This window comes from Corvus brachyrhynchos, unplaced genomic scaffold (assembly GCF_000691975.1).
Source record: "Corvus brachyrhynchos isolate BGI_N302 unplaced genomic scaffold, ASM69197v1 scaffold5, whole genome shotgun sequence".
Taxonomy (NCBI): domain Eukaryota; kingdom Metazoa; phylum Chordata; class Aves; order Passeriformes; family Corvidae; genus Corvus; species Corvus brachyrhynchos.
In genome coordinates this window covers 6,426,848-6,443,248 of record NW_008238321.1, presented here as the reverse complement: position 1 = coordinate 6,443,248, position 16,401 = coordinate 6,426,848, and the positions used below count along the sequence as shown (strand labels likewise).

The 16,401-nt window shown below is 62.9% G+C and overlaps 2 protein-coding genes across 2 annotated transcripts in view; one reads left to right on the top strand and one right to left on the bottom strand.

Annotated features, from left to right (window-relative positions):
* Window positions 1-7,479, top strand: part of LLGL1 (LLGL1, scribble cell polarity complex component) — a 9,413-nt gene extending 1,934 nt beyond the window's left edge. The window contains exons 2-22 of the mRNA XM_017734057.1: window positions 423-504; window positions 583-713; window positions 1,101-1,259; window positions 1,339-1,501; window positions 1,589-1,724; window positions 1,810-1,864; window positions 1,944-2,101; window positions 2,184-2,401; window positions 2,504-2,571; window positions 2,865-3,018; window positions 3,416-3,520; window positions 3,714-4,006; window positions 4,079-4,232; window positions 4,310-4,463; window positions 4,560-4,843; window positions 5,067-5,331; window positions 5,427-5,541; window positions 5,645-5,739; window positions 5,848-5,971; window positions 6,044-6,123; window positions 6,318-7,479. Of these exons, the coding sequence (XP_017589546.1) occupies window positions 423-504; window positions 583-713; window positions 1,101-1,259; window positions 1,339-1,501; window positions 1,589-1,724; window positions 1,810-1,864; window positions 1,944-2,101; window positions 2,184-2,401; window positions 2,504-2,571; window positions 2,865-3,018; window positions 3,416-3,520; window positions 3,714-4,006; window positions 4,079-4,232; window positions 4,310-4,463; window positions 4,560-4,843; window positions 5,067-5,331; window positions 5,427-5,541; window positions 5,645-5,739; window positions 5,848-5,971; window positions 6,044-6,122 (2,992 nt within the window). The 3' untranslated portion in view covers window position 6,123; window positions 6,318-7,479. The remainder of the gene's footprint in view (window positions 1-422; window positions 505-582; window positions 714-1,100; window positions 1,260-1,338; window positions 1,502-1,588; window positions 1,725-1,809; window positions 1,865-1,943; window positions 2,102-2,183; window positions 2,402-2,503; window positions 2,572-2,864; window positions 3,019-3,415; window positions 3,521-3,713; window positions 4,007-4,078; window positions 4,233-4,309; window positions 4,464-4,559; window positions 4,844-5,066; window positions 5,332-5,426; window positions 5,542-5,644; window positions 5,740-5,847; window positions 5,972-6,043; window positions 6,124-6,317) is intronic.
* A 149-nt stretch (window positions 7,480-7,628) lies between these two features.
* FLII (FLII, actin remodeling protein) overlaps window positions 7,629-16,401 on the bottom strand; it is a 20,246-nt gene continuing 11,473 nt past the window's right edge. Inside the window, exons 2-30 of the mRNA XM_017734058.1 lie at window positions 16,392-16,401; window positions 15,218-15,289; window positions 15,030-15,110; window positions 14,629-14,714; window positions 14,325-14,486; window positions 14,118-14,221; window positions 13,843-14,018; window positions 13,606-13,763; window positions 13,414-13,498; window positions 12,979-13,126; window positions 12,691-12,847; window positions 12,404-12,602; window positions 12,144-12,323; window positions 11,988-12,070; window positions 11,833-11,907; window positions 11,532-11,615; window positions 11,291-11,462; window positions 11,104-11,208; window positions 10,707-10,898; window positions 10,293-10,481; window positions 10,059-10,198; window positions 9,719-9,944; window positions 9,379-9,533; window positions 9,198-9,258; window positions 8,986-9,114; window positions 8,800-8,906; window positions 8,515-8,620; window positions 8,367-8,432; window positions 7,629-8,207 (exon numbers count right to left, since the gene is read on the bottom strand). Coding sequence (XP_017589547.1) covers window positions 8,073-8,207; window positions 8,367-8,432; window positions 8,515-8,620; window positions 8,800-8,906; window positions 8,986-9,114; window positions 9,198-9,258; window positions 9,379-9,533; window positions 9,719-9,944; window positions 10,059-10,198; window positions 10,293-10,481; window positions 10,707-10,898; window positions 11,104-11,208; window positions 11,291-11,462; window positions 11,532-11,615; window positions 11,833-11,907; window positions 11,988-12,070; window positions 12,144-12,323; window positions 12,404-12,602; window positions 12,691-12,847; window positions 12,979-13,126; window positions 13,414-13,498; window positions 13,606-13,763; window positions 13,843-14,018; window positions 14,118-14,221; window positions 14,325-14,486; window positions 14,629-14,714; window positions 15,030-15,110; window positions 15,218-15,289; window positions 16,392-16,401 — 3,643 coding nt within the window. The 3' untranslated portion in view covers window positions 7,629-8,072. The remainder of the gene's footprint in view (window positions 8,208-8,366; window positions 8,433-8,514; window positions 8,621-8,799; window positions 8,907-8,985; window positions 9,115-9,197; window positions 9,259-9,378; window positions 9,534-9,718; window positions 9,945-10,058; window positions 10,199-10,292; window positions 10,482-10,706; window positions 10,899-11,103; window positions 11,209-11,290; window positions 11,463-11,531; window positions 11,616-11,832; window positions 11,908-11,987; window positions 12,071-12,143; window positions 12,324-12,403; window positions 12,603-12,690; window positions 12,848-12,978; window positions 13,127-13,413; window positions 13,499-13,605; window positions 13,764-13,842; window positions 14,019-14,117; window positions 14,222-14,324; window positions 14,487-14,628; window positions 14,715-15,029; window positions 15,111-15,217; window positions 15,290-16,391) is intronic.

Here is a 16,401-nt window from a genome sequence, read left to right as displayed (position 1 = left end):
GCATGCCGAACCCCACCCCGCTGCCGGTGCGTGCCGGGGCTCCCGGCACCTTTTGCACACCCACCCCAGTTGTGTGTGCTCGCCGCAGCCTGACCTGGGACATCCCGGTAGGAGGTGACTGGTGGATTCCAGCCTGACCTGCAGTGTCCCAGCTGGAGGTGCTTGGTAGATCCCCGGCTGACTCAGGGTGTCCTGGTTGGAGTTGGTGGATCCCAGCTGGGGATGGTGGTGCCAAGGCCAGCTCTGGCATGGGCTGCAGCCAGGGATGCTCTTCCCTGGCTCTCCTGGGGACAGGGGGCTAAACTGGTGTTTGCAGGCAGAACTGTGACCTGGGGGGATTTGGGGGGTCCTGAGATTCCTGAGACTTGCTGGGGAAGGGGGGGGTGCTCTACCCTCGTTGTTTCTTTGACGGCCCCCCTCAGATATGGCGCGCCAGGCGTGGAGCTGACGGGCCTGCACAAGGAGACGGCCACTGTCACCCAACTGCACTTCCTTCCCGGCCAGGTACGTGGGTGTCCTGGGGTGGCCCAGCAGCAGCCCCCCAGCACCTCACACACCCCGCTGTCATCCCACTGCCCCCAGGGCTGGCTCCTTTCACTGCTGGATGACAACACGCTGCACCTGTGGGAGGTGTGCCAGAAGGAGGGCTGCTCCCACCTGGAAGAGACCCGCAGCTTCGGCCTCCCGGGACGCCCAGGGTCCGGCAGTGCTAAGTACTTGCCTGAGGGGATCCGAGCCGCTCCCCCGCGGGGCTGCGGCCAGAGCAATGCCGCTGCCAGCTGGGAACGGCGCGTGGGAGCAGCCGGCCTGCTTGGGTGGGATGGTGGCCAAGGTCCTCTCTGTGGTGGTGTTTTCCCCACTGGGATGCTCCCCTAATCCCAACTTGGATGCTGGGTGCAAGGAACAGCTCTGGACTTTTTATGGTGCGGGCAGGGCCCGGGGTGATTACTGGCTCTAATTGCTGTCAGCACTGAGGCTGTCTGTGTCCTCATGGGCTCGGGGGCATGGGGATGTAGGGATGGAGCAGAGGAGGTCTGGGATCTCTTTGACACTCCCTCAGACCCAACACAGTGCTGACGCAGCCCCTGCTCCCCCCACAGCTGCTCCCCTGGCATCACACGGGTGACAGTGGTCCTGCCGATGGCCGCTGGTGCCATGGTCTGCCTGGGCACTGAGGGCGGTGCCGTGTACTTTGTCACCCTGCCCACCCTGACGCTGCTGGAGGACAAAACCCTCTTCCCAGATGAGATCCTGCAGAGGTGAGAGCCCTGCAGACCCCATGCCCCATGCCCACCACCCCCAGCCCTGCTCTGACCCCCTGTCCTTGTCCCCCTGCAGTGCCCCCGATGACTACCGCTGCGGGAAGGCGCTGGGGCCCGTGGAATCCATCCAGGAGCACCCATGCGACGGCAGCCGGCTCCTCATCGGGTACAGCCGGGGGCTGGTGGTCCTCTGGGAGCAGAGCACTCGTGTTGTCCAGCACCTCTTCCTGGGGAACCAGGTACCGGGGCTGGCGGGAGGCTGGTGGGGCCGCGGCCCCACATGTGTGTCCCCGTCTGGGTGCTGAGCCCCCTGTGTGCCCCCGCAGCAGCTGGAGAGCCTGGCCTGGGAGCAGAGTGGGAAGAGCATCGTCAGCTCCCACAGCGATGGCGGGTACATGGTGTGGGCAGTGAGTGGCACTGGCCAGAGGACCCAGCAGCCCGTCATGTCCACCATCCCCTACGGTACAGAGCGGGGGTCTGGGGGCCTCTGGGGTTGGGAGCTGATCTCCCCCATCCCAGTGCTACAACCGCAGCGTCTTCGTTTCAGGTCCATTCCCTTGCAAAGCCATCAGCAAAATCCTCTGGCGAACCTGCGAGTCAGGGTAGGTGGGTGGGCTGGACATGGGCACGGGGGGCACTTGGGGGTCCAGGGTCTGATGGAAGCTGCTTCATGCCACACAGGAACCCCTTCATCATCTTCAGTGGGGGGATGCCACGGGCCAGCTACGGTGACAGGCACTGTGTCAGTGTGCTGCAGGGCCAGACCCTGGCCACGCTCGACTTCACCTCCCGCGTCATCGACTTCTTCACTGTGCAGAGCGCAGAGGTGCCTGAGGGAGGTACGTCCCACCGGGGCCATCCTGGGGAGTGGGTGGTGGTGTGGGGGTCTCCAAGTGCAGCAACCATCTTCCCCCTCCCCAGGCTTTGAGAACCCCCGAGCCCTTGTGGTGCTGGTGGAGGAGGAGCTGGTGGCCATTGACCTCCAGACGCCGGGCTGGCCCACCATCCCTGCCCCGTACCTGGCGCCGCTCCACTCCTCTGCCATCACCTGCTCCTGCCATGTCTCCAACGTGCCTCTCAAGCTCTGGGAGAGGATCGTCAGTGTGGGCGAGCAGCAGAGCCCCCGGCAATCCTCTGCGGTCAGTGATGGGGATGGTGGGGAGGGGTCCTGCTGAGACCCTTCCAGCATAGCCCAGTGGGCTCCATCCCTCTCTCCATCCCCTCTCCATCCCTCCTTCCAGGCCTGGCCCATTGATGGGGGAAAGAACCTGGCCCAGGAGCCCACACAGAGGGGGCTTCTCCTCACTGGGTGAGTGGGCTGGCAGGAGCGAGGGGGCCTGGGAAACCCAAAATGCGGGGGGGGACACATCCACACCTGTTCCTGCGATGAGGGAATGGGATGGGGTGGTGGTGGCATCCACTCCTTCTTTTCGGGTGGGCTGCCCCTTCTCGTTCTGGCTGGGCATGAGTGTGTCACCCGCTGCGCTGTCCCCCGTTGTCCCCCCCTCTGGCACAGTGGCTGCCAGCACACAGGCAGCTCTTGTTAGCCGGGCAGATGCTGGGGCCCTGCGCTGACAGGGCCCCCCCCCCCACCCCGCTCAGGCATGAGGACGGCACGGTGCGGTTCTGGGACGCCTCGGGGGTCTCCCTGAAGCCCCTCTACAAGCTGGGCACCGCCAAGCTCTTCCAGACAGACTGTGAGCACAACGACAGCCTCACCCAGGCAGGTGACGAGGAGTGGCCGCCGTTCCGCAAGGTGAGGTCCGCTGGGCAGGGGGACGCTGGGGTGGACCTCAGCACCCTCCTGGCTCTGCCAGCACCCAAGGGGGCAAACCCAGAGCCGGGCACGGGGGACACACCTGCCGGAGCCATCCCGGCTGCGCCCCGGGGACATGTCCCCCGGCTCAGGGCACAGCTGCTGTGTGACGCACTGTGGGGACACAAGGGACGCTTGTTCCGTGGGCCCCATCCCGCGGGTCTGCCCCAGCATGGGGGAAAGAGCCAGGGGGTGCGTGGGGACAGACTTTTCCTGGGCGTGATGCCCAGAGTGGTTCGTGTGCCACAGCTGGTGGAGGGATGTGGGGGTGCAGGAGGGGCTGCCCCACAGCTGTGTGAGGGGTCCGGGCTGTCCCTTCAGCTGTCCCCTCCCGCAGGTGGGCTGCTTTGATCCCTACAGCGATGACCCGCGCCTGGGTGTGCAGAAGATTGCGCTCTGCAAGTACACGGCCAAGATGGTGGTGGCTGGCACGGCGGGGCAGGTAGGGTGGCAAGGACAGAGCAGGGGCTGCTAAGCACCTCTTGGCTCCCCCATGGCATGAGAGGTCTACAGACCCTGCAGACCCCCGTGGTTGTCCTTGAAGGGCTTCTACTGGTGGGTTTAGCCCCTGGTGTGCAGCAGGCCGGCTGTGTGGGGGGTTAAGTGTGTCCCCCCATCTGTGTTTGTCCCTGCAGGTGCTGGTGATGGAGCTGAGCGATGAGAAGTCCGAGCACGCGGTCAGTGTGGCCACCGTGGATCTGCTGCAGGACCGCGAGGGCTTCACCTGGAAGGGCCATGACCGGCTGGCCCCTCGGAATGGGCCCCTCCACTTCCCCCCCGGCTTCCAGCCCAGTGTGCTGGTGCAGTGCGTGCCCCCCGCCGCCGTCACTGCCGTCACCCTCCACTCCGAGTGGAACCTTGTGGCCTTCGGCACCAGCCACGGCTTTGGACTCTTCGACTACTACCGGCGCAACCCCGTGCTGGCCAGGTATGGGGGGACCTCAGTGCGGGGACCCCCTGGAGTGCTGTGGCTGGTGCTGAGCAGCATCGGTGCTTGCAGGTGTACACTGCACCCCAACGACTCGCTGGCCATGGAGGGGCCCCTGTCCCGCGTGAAGTCCCTCAAGAAGTCCCTGCGTCAGTCCTTCCGCCGCATCCGCAAGAGCCGCGTGTCGGGCAAGAAGAGGCTCAACGCCAGCAGCCCTTCCAGCAAGGTGGGCAGGGAGTAGGGGCCACCATGGCAGCTCCCCGTCCCCACCTGGCAGGGACTGACCCCGTGTCCCCTCCCCAGGTGCAGGAGGCCAATGCGCAGCTGGCGGAGCAGGCGGGCCCCCCCGAGGTGGAGATGACGCCGGTGCAGCGGCGGATCGAGCCTCGCTCAGCCGATGATTCGCTTTCGGGGGTCGTGCGGTGCCTCTATTTCGCTGACACCTTTCTCCGTGACGGTGAGACCCCCTCCCTCCCTGGGAAAAGCCCCCAAGCTGGGTCTGGCTGGTGCCACACTCTGGGGAGGGGGCTCTGACACTGCTCTGCCCCCACAGCCGCCCACCACGGCCCCACAATGTGGGCAGGGACCAACTCTGGGTCGGTGTTCGCCTACGCCTTGGAGGTGCCATCGCAGGAGAAGTTCTCAGAGCGGGCGGTGGAGGCGGTGCTGGGGAAGGAGATCCAGCTGATGCACCGGGCGCCCGTGGTGGCCATTGCGGTGCTGGATGGGCGAGGGAACCCCCTGCCTGAACCCTACGAGGTGTCCCGGGACCTCGCCAAGGCCCCTGACATGCAGGGCAGCCACTCCATGCTCATCTCCTCTGAGGAACAGTTCAAGGTGAGTGCAGGGCTGAGTGTCCACTGTGGAAGAGATGGGACACAGAACGTCCCATGTCCTCTTTGGATGTCCTCATCATGCGGGGACAGGGCTGGAGGTGACCAGTCACATTGGGGGGCACTCCTATGCCTGTTCTAGGGTGGTGAATCCAAGGAGAAGGTGCCCCCCTAAACCCAGCAGGTTCCTGTTCTCCCCTGACCCCAGCTCCTCTTGCCCCCCCCAGGTGTTCACGCTGCCCAAAGTGAGTGCCAAGACCAAGTTCAAGCTGACAGCACACGAGGGCTGCCGGGTGCGGAAGGTGGCCTTGGTGAGCCTGGCCAGCGCTGGCTCCGAGGAGCGCCTGGAAAACTGCCTGGCCTGTCTCACCAACCTGGGGGACATCCACATCTTCACCGTGCCCAGCCTGCGGCCCCAGGTCCACTACAGCTGCATCCGTAAGGAGGACATCAGTGGCATTGCCTCCTGTGTCTTCACCAAGCATGGCCAAGGTGAGGGCACCAGGTGACATCCTGTGTCGCTGGGATGTTGACCCCACCTGCAGCCCTGTGGGGGATCCTTGAGGCTCGTTGTTGTCCCCCCGTAGGTTTCTACCTAATTTCACCATCCGAGTTCGAACGCTTCTCGCTGAGTGCCAGGAATGTGACAGAGCCACTGTGCCGGCTGGAGGTTGCCCGGCTCCAGGACACCTCCTGCCTCAGGTGGGCTGTCTTGGGGGCATGGGGGGCTGTGCTCTGGTAGAACCCCTGCACACCCACCCCATGACACCGGTTCTGGCCATAACTTCTCCCTGTTTCCTTCCAGCAACAGCTCAATGGTGACGCCGAAGCTGCCGCAGGCGAACGGCACCCACGTCCCACGCAGCTCCGAGGGCCAGCACTCCCCCTCGGACAGTGACCGTGAGTGACCACCCTGTCCCTGCACACACAGCGTGTCCCATAGCCCTGCTCCAGGCCTGGCCCTGTGTCCTGGCTGCTCCCAATCCCTCCTGTCCCGTGACTCCCCAGGGTCCCCTGAGGAGCACCCAGGTGCCTTCTCGCCCGGCCCCATCGACTCCCCTAACAGCAGCATGGAGAACCCGCTGGACACCACTGGGGACATCACCGTGGAGGAAGTGAAGGATTTCCTGGCGTGAGTGGGGTGGGAATGGGGTAACCGGTGCTGAGGGGCCGTGGCAGTGCCTCTCACCCTGCTCTGCCCCAGGTCCTCAGAGGAAGCGGAGCGGAACCTGCGGAACACCAGCGAGGACGAGGCCCGGCCCACGGGGATCCTCATCAAGTGAGGTCTGTGAGGGGCTGGTGGTCCCTGGGGTGGGAGTGGGATTTGGAGCTGGGACCCCAGTGCAATGCCCTGGCTTCCCGATCCATCATGGGAGGATGGAGTTGTGGTCCCCGGGGCTTGTAGAGGAGGGGGAGCAGGGGGAATGCCTGTCCTGAGCCCCTCCAGGTCTCCTTCTGAGGAGCTGCATCACCCACAGGCATCGCCAGCCTCCCTGACCCATCTCAGTGCTCGGATTCCCGGGATGCGCGACTCGACTGGACCCCCGCACCCCCTCCCCATGTAACGTAGACTCGCCTCCTCTCTAACATCCGCGCCGGCCGCTGCCGCGCCCTGGCTCCGGCACTCCCCACACACCTCCCTGCCCGGCCACCGGCCCTGGAGCCCCGGACCCCCGAGCCGGGGCCGTGGGACACAAACTCTTCCCGGGGAAGATAAGTTCCTTTTTTATACACGGTCGAGTGTCACTGTCCCCTGCTCCAGAGCCCCCTTCCTGGGGGATGCTGCTGCTTTCCTGGCTCCACGGGGAGGGCTGGGGCTTGTGGACCCCCCTCGTCCCCCGGTTTTGGTCCCTTGGGGCAGTGCGGGGCCAGAAGCCTCCAGGCACGGCCCCCCCATGCCCTGGTCTGTGTTTACATGCCCGGCTCCCTGCAGTTTACAGCCCCGTTCCCTGCCTGCCAGGAGGCTCTGGCTGCTGCACAGGGACTGTCCCCAGGGGCACCCAGCGGGGATCCCCTGGCTCCCAGGTGGGCAGCAGAGGCCTCGAGCAGCCCGTGGAGGGGCACGGTGGGGGGTCACAGGTGGCCTTTTTCTCTTAGTGGCTTCTCCAAGGGCTATTCTCCAGGTTGGGCTCTGTGCCTGCTGCTCCTTTCTGACACTAATTCCTGCCACGGGGTGGGTTTGGGATGGGATCACGCTGTGGAATTACACACCGGCTCCTGGTCCTGGTCCATGTTGGTGCTGCGGGGGGGCAGATGGGGCTGCCCCAGCCCCCTCCTGCCCCAGGCTGGGCTGCCCCACCCTGGGGGTCTCACTGTGCCAAATCCCCCCTGGGCTCCTAGCCTGGCCTTGTCCTCCTGGGGGACTGTGGTGACGCCGGCTCTGTCCCCTGGCCCATGGTGGCTGTTCGCACGGGACTCAGCTGGCCCCTGCCCCTCTCCTTTTGGGGACCCGGGGCCGCTGTGGCCCCCCGGGCTCTCCTGCGGTACGTGTGTGGCTGGGGGGGGTCGGGCTCTGTCGCTGCCGGCCGAGGCCGGGGCTGTAGCGTCCCTGGTAGAACCCCCCCCCACCTCATCCTTTTTTTTTGGTAAGATGAATTTAGCATTGTTTAGTTATTAAAAATACTGGTTTTTAATATTGAAAATAAAGCATTTAATATCAACTGCCCGGGCTGCAGGTGTTTGCTGAGCTGTGGAGCCAGGTCAGTGCTGGGGTTCCCCTGAGCTGCAGAGGGGCACGATCAGTGTGGGGGGTGACCCCATTTTGGAGTGAGTCAGAGCCTGGGACAGGGTCGAGGTGAGAAGTGCAGCCTTTATTGGTATGATCCAGATGGGCTGATCCCTGCTGGGGGTCCATCCCCCAGGACAGCAGGGACCAGCTGTAAGGCCCAGGGCTGAGAGCCCCTCACTCCCCCCAGTTCTCCTAGCAAAGCATCCTCCCACCCAAACTGGGAATCACTCGGCACTGGTTAAGGGCAGCAGCATCCCCAAGCAGGGCATGGCAGGGGCTGACATCACCCCGTGTGCCCCCCCAGGAAGGGAAGGGGCTGAGCTGAGCCCCGTGCTGGGAGAAGGGGGGACAGGGGGGCAGCCCCAGTGATCCCCACTGGCCCCGGCTCGGGGGGAGGCGGCTCCAGGCCGAGCCTGGCTGGGTGCAGGCGTTGGCGGCAGCGTGGGGTGCTGGGGTCTGGTCGTGCCGGGGGGGCCGTGGCTGGAGCACCGGGTGCCCCCGGCCCTTAGGTCGGTGGCTTGCGGAACACACTCCAGGCGTGGAAGCAGCGCGTGAAGGGCCAGGGCTCGTTGCCTTTCCGCACCAGCCGGAGCTTGCGGGGATGCGTGGGGTCCTTGGAGCGCATGTGCTGGATGTAGACCTGGGGCGGAGCACAGCTGTGGGGGTCCTGGCCCCTTCCCACCTCCAGAGCTGGTATTCCCCAGCCCAGAGCTCTGCACCACCCAGATCAGGGCCCCAAGGGGACATGGAAGTGCCCAAATCCTCCCCCACGCTGTTCCAGGATGGAGGGAAGCCTTACCTGGCACGCCTTGAGGCTCAGCTTGATCTCCACCTGGCTGGTCTGGGTGCCCACCCACATGTAGACCTGCAGAAAGGATCAGGAGCCAGGCTCAGCCCACAGAGCCACTGGGAGATCTGGGCCCAGGACAGCCTCATGCCCAGCTCACCTCCTGCCCATTGTCCAGCAGCATGATGTCATCATCAGCCAGGTCATCCTGGCAGAAATCTGAGCACTTTTCTGACACGGAGAAATAACCTTTCTCATTGGAGCATCTGTGGGGAGATGGACAGGGACAGCATCAGGCATGAAGTTTGTTAGGACTCTGCTTGTGCAGAGGGAAGGGATGTGATGGTGCAGCTGTTTTGGCTGGTGGATTCCCAAGGGGGATGGGCTCTGTAGGAGAAAGGGAACCAGCACAGACTGGAGCCTCCCTCTCCAGGCCAGTGCCCACCTGAAGAGCCGTGAGTGCTTCATATAGTCTGCATCTTCATCGTAGGGCTTCTGGCCCCCAATGCCCACCCAGAAGAAGTTTTCAGGCTCTTCTCCCTCGTTGATGACCTGCAAGGGCAGGAACAGGGCTGAGTGTGGCCTGGGTGGTCACTGTCACCCAGGTGAGGTGGCACTGAGGCCCACTCACCTGTTTGCTGTAGGAGTCATCAAACATGTGGTTCATGATGTCCTCAGCCAGCTTGGCCTCGTCAGGGTCGGCCGCCCTGCCCACCCAGGTGTAGACGATGCCCTGGTTGTCCGTGCTCTCAAAGGGCACCTGGGGGAGTGCAGAGTCAGGGCTGCTCAGGGGGGCAGGCAGGCACCCAGGCAGCCCTGAGGATGCTCAGCCACGAGCAGTACCTTGAGGATGAAGCAGAACTCAGAGTTGAGCAGAGCAGCATCCGTGTTGATCTGGATGCACCTGGAGACCCCGAGGCACAAATCAGTGGGAGACCCGGCAGCTGTGCCCACCAGCAGGTATCCCACCTGGATCTGGCACCTGTGGGTGCTGGCTGGCCCGGATCAGCCCTGGGGCACTGACCTGGTGCACAGAGCCCCGCCGTTGGTGCGGATGTGGTACAGGCTGGGCTGGGGAGCGCTGACCCGGTCCTTCCGCTTGCCCCGGTGGATCACAAACCTCCTCTTGAAGTGCGAGAGGAACTTGGGGTTCTCCTGCTGCTGGGTCATGCGTACCACCTGGGCACGGGTGGGTGTCAGCAGGGCAATGGGGACCTCCCAAACACAGCCCCAAGTCCAGCAGCACCCCCTGCCAGCCCCCATCTCTGCTGCTGTCCCCTGCCTCAGCCTGAGGGGCAGAGAAGGGATGGGGAAGAAGAGAGGTAAAGCTGGGGCACCCCTGTGTCACCCCCAAACTGTGTCACCTCCAGTTTGCCACGGAAGTGACTCTCAAACTTCTTCTGGAGGCTGAAGGTGAAGGTGAGCCAGCCCATGTTGGAGGCCTCCCGGCCCTGCCAGAAGTAGACGATGCACTGGGAGTCTTCCTCAGGCTGCTTCTCCTCCTCTTCTTCCTCACCCTCCTCCTCCCCTTTGCCTTCACCCTTCTTCTTTTTCTCCTCATCCTCCTCATACTCCACTGGCACCCAGTACCTGAGGGCAGGAATAGGGAGTGCTGTGAGGCATGGGACAGTCGGGAGGACTGGGCAGGGAGGTTGGGGACAAAATGGTCCACCAGCCCCTGAGAGGGGACGAGCCGGGTGTCACCTGCACAGGAAGACGTAGCAGTCGTGGGTGTGGAAGTGGCCAAACTCCTCCTCAGGCAGGCGGGTGAATTTCTTGCCCTCCAGCACGAAGCCCTCCATGCCATCCAGGTCCTCATTCCACTCCTCCATCAGCTGCTCTGCCTGTGGCCCCATGTGCTCTGTCAGCCCCCCAGCCCTTCCATCATCAGGACCCAGCCCCATGCCATGGGGGATTCATGGGGGTCCCCAGCCCTACCTCGCTGAGGGGCATGGGGGGCTGGCGGGGCAGGAAGAGTGCCGTGAGGTCGGCCTTCATCTGGTCCTTCTTCTCGGCGTCCTTGCGGACCTTGCCGGCCAGGCCGCCGTCCTGCAGCACTGTCTCAGCGTTCCGGGTGTAATCCACGCGCAGGACATCGTCCCAGTTCTTGAACTTGGACTTGAATACCTACATTACAGAATCATTAAGGCTGGAAAAGACCTCCAAGATCATCGAGTCCAACCTGTGACCGATCCCCACCTTGCCAACCAGACCAGAGCACCGAGTGCCACGTCCAGTCACTCCTTGAACACCTCCAGGTGTTCGAGGTGTAAATTGGGGAGCAGGTAACACACCCTGGGTCACAGCCCCCTCTCGGGCACCCAGCAGCCATCCGAGGGGTCCGTGCCCTACCTGGCACTCGGTGCCCTCCAGGTTCCTGGTCACCATGGCGTGCTTGGGCCGGTGCAGCATTGTGCACAGCTCCTGGCTCAGCTTCAGCGCCGCCGCCCGCACCAGCCGCGATGACTTCCTCCCGATCCAGATGAAGACGTCGGACCAGCAGTCCAGGATGTACACGCTCTTGGTGTCCAGCAGGCTCTGCAGCTGAGGGCACCACAGGGAAGAGGGGGTCAGGCACTTGCAGGCATTCCCAGCTGGAAAACACCCTGCCTGCTCCCGACAGAGCAGAGCATCCCCCAGCTGGGCGCTGCTGGCCGAACCTCCCTCTCCCAGGGCACAGCTGGAGGCAGAAGGGACACGAAACCAGTCTCACTGGTCAGACTGGGAGAACCTCCCCGCCCCATCCTACCAGGCGCATCTCTGGCATCAGATCAGCCTTCAGCCTCTTCTTGTGCTCCACAGAGAGCTTGTAGTTGATCTGGGGCAGCTCCAGGTAGCCCAGACCAAGGCCGACCTGCAGAGGGGATGGGGACAGATGTTATTGGGGGCTGCAGGACCCCAGCAGTGCTGGTGGCCCTGTGGATGCAGCTCCCCACCTTGTACAGCTTGGGCTTGTGGGGCTGGAAGTCATCGGGGACACAGGGTCGGATCTCCTCGGGCTGCCCCCCCAGCACCTCCCAGAATTCGGGGGTCTCCTGGCCCTGGGTGAGCAGCGTAATCTCGGCCTTGCCCTTCCGCTCATTCTTGTTGATCTTCTCAGCAAAGAGCCTGCAATGGGAGCAGGTGAGATGGCAGGTGTGGGGGCTCCCCACACCCCAGCACCCCCACCAGCCCTACCTGGCCTTGGTGGTGCTGCTCAGTGTGGCCTGGCTCCCACGCCACACCAGGAGGTCGAGGCCATGGTCCAGGAGGAAAACAAACCTGGTGGAGAGAGGTGAGAGGAGTCAGGAGAGAGTGCGGTGTGCCGAGCATTCTCCCCATCCTGGAGGTCCCTGCAGGGCACCAATGGGGGTTTGAACCCAAATCCTTGTAGGAAGGTGCAGGAATAGCCCATTTGCACCACAGAACTGCAGCTATATTATCTCAGGTGGACCCTGCTTAACCTTCTGCAGGGACTCGGTATCCCCTGGCCACTCACCGGGGGTCCAGGGATGTCCCTTTCAGTGCCACTGGCTCCAGCTTGACGTTCTTCTTCCCATAGACACGGTACAGCCTGGGGAAGGGACAGCCACGGTGGGACATGGGGCACTGCCTGCCCCATACATCCCCCCCAGGCCCTGTCCCCAGCTGTACCTGGTGACATACTGCGTGTCCTCGACAGTGAAGAAACCACTGGCCGTGCCACCCTCGATGTAGGAGATATCATTGTCGAAGACCTGGGGGCAGGAAGGGGTTGACGGTGGGACAGGAGTGGCTGGGGGCTACAGGGGAGCTGGGGGTTGGCCTCACCTGGAGGAACTCTTCACTTTCATCCCCCATCTCCTCCCGGATGCTGCGGCACTCGGCCCCCAGGTAGTTGCGGAGGTTGACGGCGTGGATGGCAGAACAGGCTTTCTTGTCCAGCGTGGCCTCCTGCCCAATCCAGTAGTAGATCTCCCAGTTGAGGGAACCGTTCTCATCCAGGAAGGTCTGGGAAGGACAGGGTGTGAGATGGGATGGCTGCAGCTCTGGGCAGGGGATGTGGGGGACCCTTGGTCCTCCCCGAGTACCTTGAGCACAATGTAGCAGTCAGCCTCGTAGAACTTCCCATGGAAAGCCTCGTCCACCAGTGTGGGCACGAAGTTCTCGATCTGCCAGACACAGAGGCCAGGCAGCTGCCCCACATCCTCGCTGAAGAACTCTGAGTAGTCCAGCTGTGGCTTCTCCAGGCCCTGGTCCCAGCGTCGTGTTTTTTTCCCCCCCACTCTCCTGGGGGACAGGCACAGGTCAAGTTAGGGACAACCAGAACCCTGCTGGCACCCAGGGTAGGCCACGGACACTGTGACGCCCTCAGGGCCCCTCTCCCACCCCAGACCCTACCTCTATCTTCTTATTCTTCTCCTGGGCCACATCCGACATCCCCTTCAGCACCTGCTTGGCCTGGTCATCCTGGGCAGAGTCCTTGCGCCGCCGGAGCCGCATCTTGCGGGCCAGCGGGTCCTTGGTGCTGCTCCCTGGGCACATGGGGACAGGGTGAGAGGCAGCCACGACACTTGTGGGGCACTCTAAGGAGGACTGCTCATTTCCCAGCCTCTCCAGGGCTGTGCCAAGGCAGGGGCTGTGCCCCCCATCCCTACGCACGTACCTGCAGCAGCGGCTGCGACGGTGGCGGGGGAGGCTCCGGCCAGGCGGAGCTGGTTCTGCAGGGAGAAGTCGATGTTGTACCACTCCGAGGACCGATCCGCTGGCTTCGGGGGCATCACCAGGTTGGGGTTCTCACGCACGTCCAGGACCTGCCAAGGAGGGCGCAGAGACCTCAGTGAAGCACCCGCTCACAGGGACATCGAGGATGTGGCATGGGATGGAGATCTCTGGAGCACTCCAAGCTTCAGTGAGATGGATGTAGAGGGAACCCCAAATCCACGGCCTGCCTGGGCTGAACCATGTGCCAGACTGCAGGTATGGTCCCTGAGCTCCCCTGCCCTCACCTCATCCACCCCATCCTACAGCCCTGGGATCCCAGGGAGGTGCTGGGGCTGTGAAGGACAAGCACCAAGGCAGAGAGGTGCTGGGTGCTCACCTCCACATCCGTCAGGAAGTGGATGGCTTCTGGCAGCGTCACCAGGCGGTTCTTGTTCAGCACCAACTTCCTCAGCTTGGAGCACCTGTGGGACAGTGATGCTGGTGACAGGCCAGCCCAGGGTGACCTGTGACCACACAACCTCTGTGTTCCCTCCTGGGGACAGAGCGGATCCGGTTGTGTGTTCCTTACCTGCACAAACTCTCGGGGATGAGCTCCAGGTTGTTGTTGGCCGCCATGAACTCCTCAAGGTTGGTAAGCTTGCCAATGCCCGAGGGGATCCCGTCAAAGTCCAGCTTGTTGGAGTTTAGGTACATCTTCTTCAGCTTGGTCAGCTTACAGATGGCCGACTGGGGAAGGGGGAGATGGTGGGGTGAGGGAAAACCATGGAAACACAAGCAGGGAGGCCATGTAGGGGCAGGGACATACAGGTAAGGAGGTGAGCTGGTTGCGGGACAGGTTGAGGGTCTCCAACTGGGTCCACTGGTCAATGCAGAGGGACAGCTCTGTGATCTGGTTGCTGCTGAGGTTGAGGCGCCGCAGGCTGCCCAGGGTGTAAAGACACTCGGGGACACGGCTGAGGTCGTTGCAGGAGAGGTCCACGTCTGGGGGAAGAGACAAGGGGGTGACCCCACCAGCCAGACCCACACCAGGGCTGGGGGAGCCCCTGGAGGGTTCTGTGGGGCTGGATGCCCCAGTCCTACCTGCCAGGTTCACCAGGCCCTCGAGGCTGGTGGGGAGGTTGCTCTGCGTGCGCTGGGTGTTCCGCAGGTGGAGGGTCTGCAAGGCCGTCATCGCCGGCAGCTGCCTGCGGACCACGGAGAGCCAGAGGGCAGAGAGAGCGTCAGGATGGAGCAGGCACCGCCCCAGCCCTGCCTGACTGGGATCCAGCCTGGGAAGCGGGGCTGTACCGGAGCTGTGCGTGCAGGAGGGGGTTGTTGTTGAGGATGAGGGTCTGCAGGTGGACCAGGCGCCTCATCTGTGGGGGGAGACTCTCCAGCTTGTTGTCACTCAGGTCCAGGTAGAGCAAGTCCGTCAGGTTGATGAAGAGCTGGTTGGGGATGGTGTCGATGCTGCAGGGATATGGGGAAATTATGGGCTGCCTGGGACCTGCACCAGCCCCAGGTCTCCCTTGAGGAGGGGCAGAGAGCAGGACCCAGCAACAGAGGTGGCCATGGCCAGGAGGGGGAGATGGTCACCCTGGTCTGGACCCACCTGTTGTGGCCAAGGTTGAGGACCAGCATGTTCTTGGCATTCTCCAGCTCCCGGGGACACTCTGTGAGCTGGTTGTAGCTCAGGTCCTGGGAAAATGGGAGCACAAAGCAGCTGTCCCCCTCTGCCCCAGCCCCAGCCACTACCACCCAAACCTGAGGACTGAGGGCTGTCTCCAGGGGCACAGCAGGAGCTGGACCAGCACACAGGGAACACAGCCATGGCATCAGCCTTTAAAGGAGGCACTGCCAGAGGGTCATCCTGCCAACAGCCACCTTCCCTGCAGCTCAGGCATGGGCTTGGGACTGGTGCTCCCAAGGAGCACAAGGAGCCACCAAGGTGCAGGAATGGGATCCAGGAGTCTGAGCTGGCTCCTGCATCAGCTGAGGAGACTCTGCACTCACCAGCACTGAGAGGTCATCCAGCTGGAAGATGTCATCAGGGACTCCCGAGTTCTTCAGGCTGTTTGCACGAGCCACGATTGCCTGGAAAGGCGAGAGAGGCAGGGACAAGAGCCCCCAGGTATGATCCTTGTGTGCCCTCAGAATCCAGAGGTGCCTGGGGACCCCTGAGGCACGAGGGGGACACTCACCCGGAGGCAGGGCAGGCCGGAGAGCTCTCCATGGAGCGTGGTGAGGCTGTTGTGACTCACGGAGAGGTGCTCCTGCAGGGAAAACACAGACAAGCCCTCAGTGAGCAGAGAGAAGAGCTGGGACTGTGCAGGGCAATGGTTGGGCCCCCACATTGATGTGGAGGCTCCTCCATCCCAGGAGAGCTGGGGACCTGTGAAGCCCTGTCACACCCAGGGCTGCTGGGACACTCCCAGGCTCAAACTGGTTGGTTGGCCCAGTGTGCCTGTGCTGCCTCCACATCCCTCATTTCCTGGGCTAGCCCTGGCTGGACACCTCAGCCCTGCTGTAGGGTTTGGGGTGCTCTGGGATGCCACCAAGCTGGCCTGTGGCAGTCCCACACAGTCCCTGTGCAAACAGATCCCAGTTCTCGAGAACGCCTCTCACTGGGTGATCCGGAAATGGGCAGACGTGGACACTGCTGGGGTAGGAGGAATTTCCCCGGGGGAATGTTTTCCTCTGAGCATCACCAGCCACGGCTGTTGCCTACTCAGGAAAACAAGGAATTGGCAGGCTGTGGGTGTGATGTGAGGATTTGAGTCTTGCTGTGGCTCCCAAGAACCTAGCAGGGCTGGCGGGAGCGTGGCTCTGAGTAGCACAGAGCGATTCCCTGCACCTGGCACAGGGACAGGGACTTCTAGCAGCATTTGAAGCAGTGACTTTGTCTGACACTGACAGGATGAGGTCTTTGACATGCTGTGGACACCAGCAAAGCCAAGCTGAGCCACAACTCCACCAAGGGCCTGGTTGAGCTGCCCAAAAGCAAAGCCAGGCAGCTGCCAGCTCCTGCTCTTTATATACTTTAGCAAAGGAGAAGGGAAAAAAGCCCCAAAACCCTTGACCCTCTCCATTTTAAGCATCACCCTTCCCTCCTGTTACAGGGCAGAGGATCTAAGAGTGGTTTTTAATCTGGTTTTCTAGAAAAAAAAAAGGTGAAACCAAGTGCAAGTCCATCCCAACCCCATTCCCGACAGCTCCTGCATCTGATTTCAACCACACATTGTAGCTCAGTGCTATTATTAGACACCAGAGCATCCGCCACTGAGCCACGAGGCTGGCAGGGAACAGGCTCCCGTCAGATCTCACAGCCCCAGTGGGACAGGGGAGCCCCACTGCATCCCAAAACATGGGGCTCACCAGCTTCTGG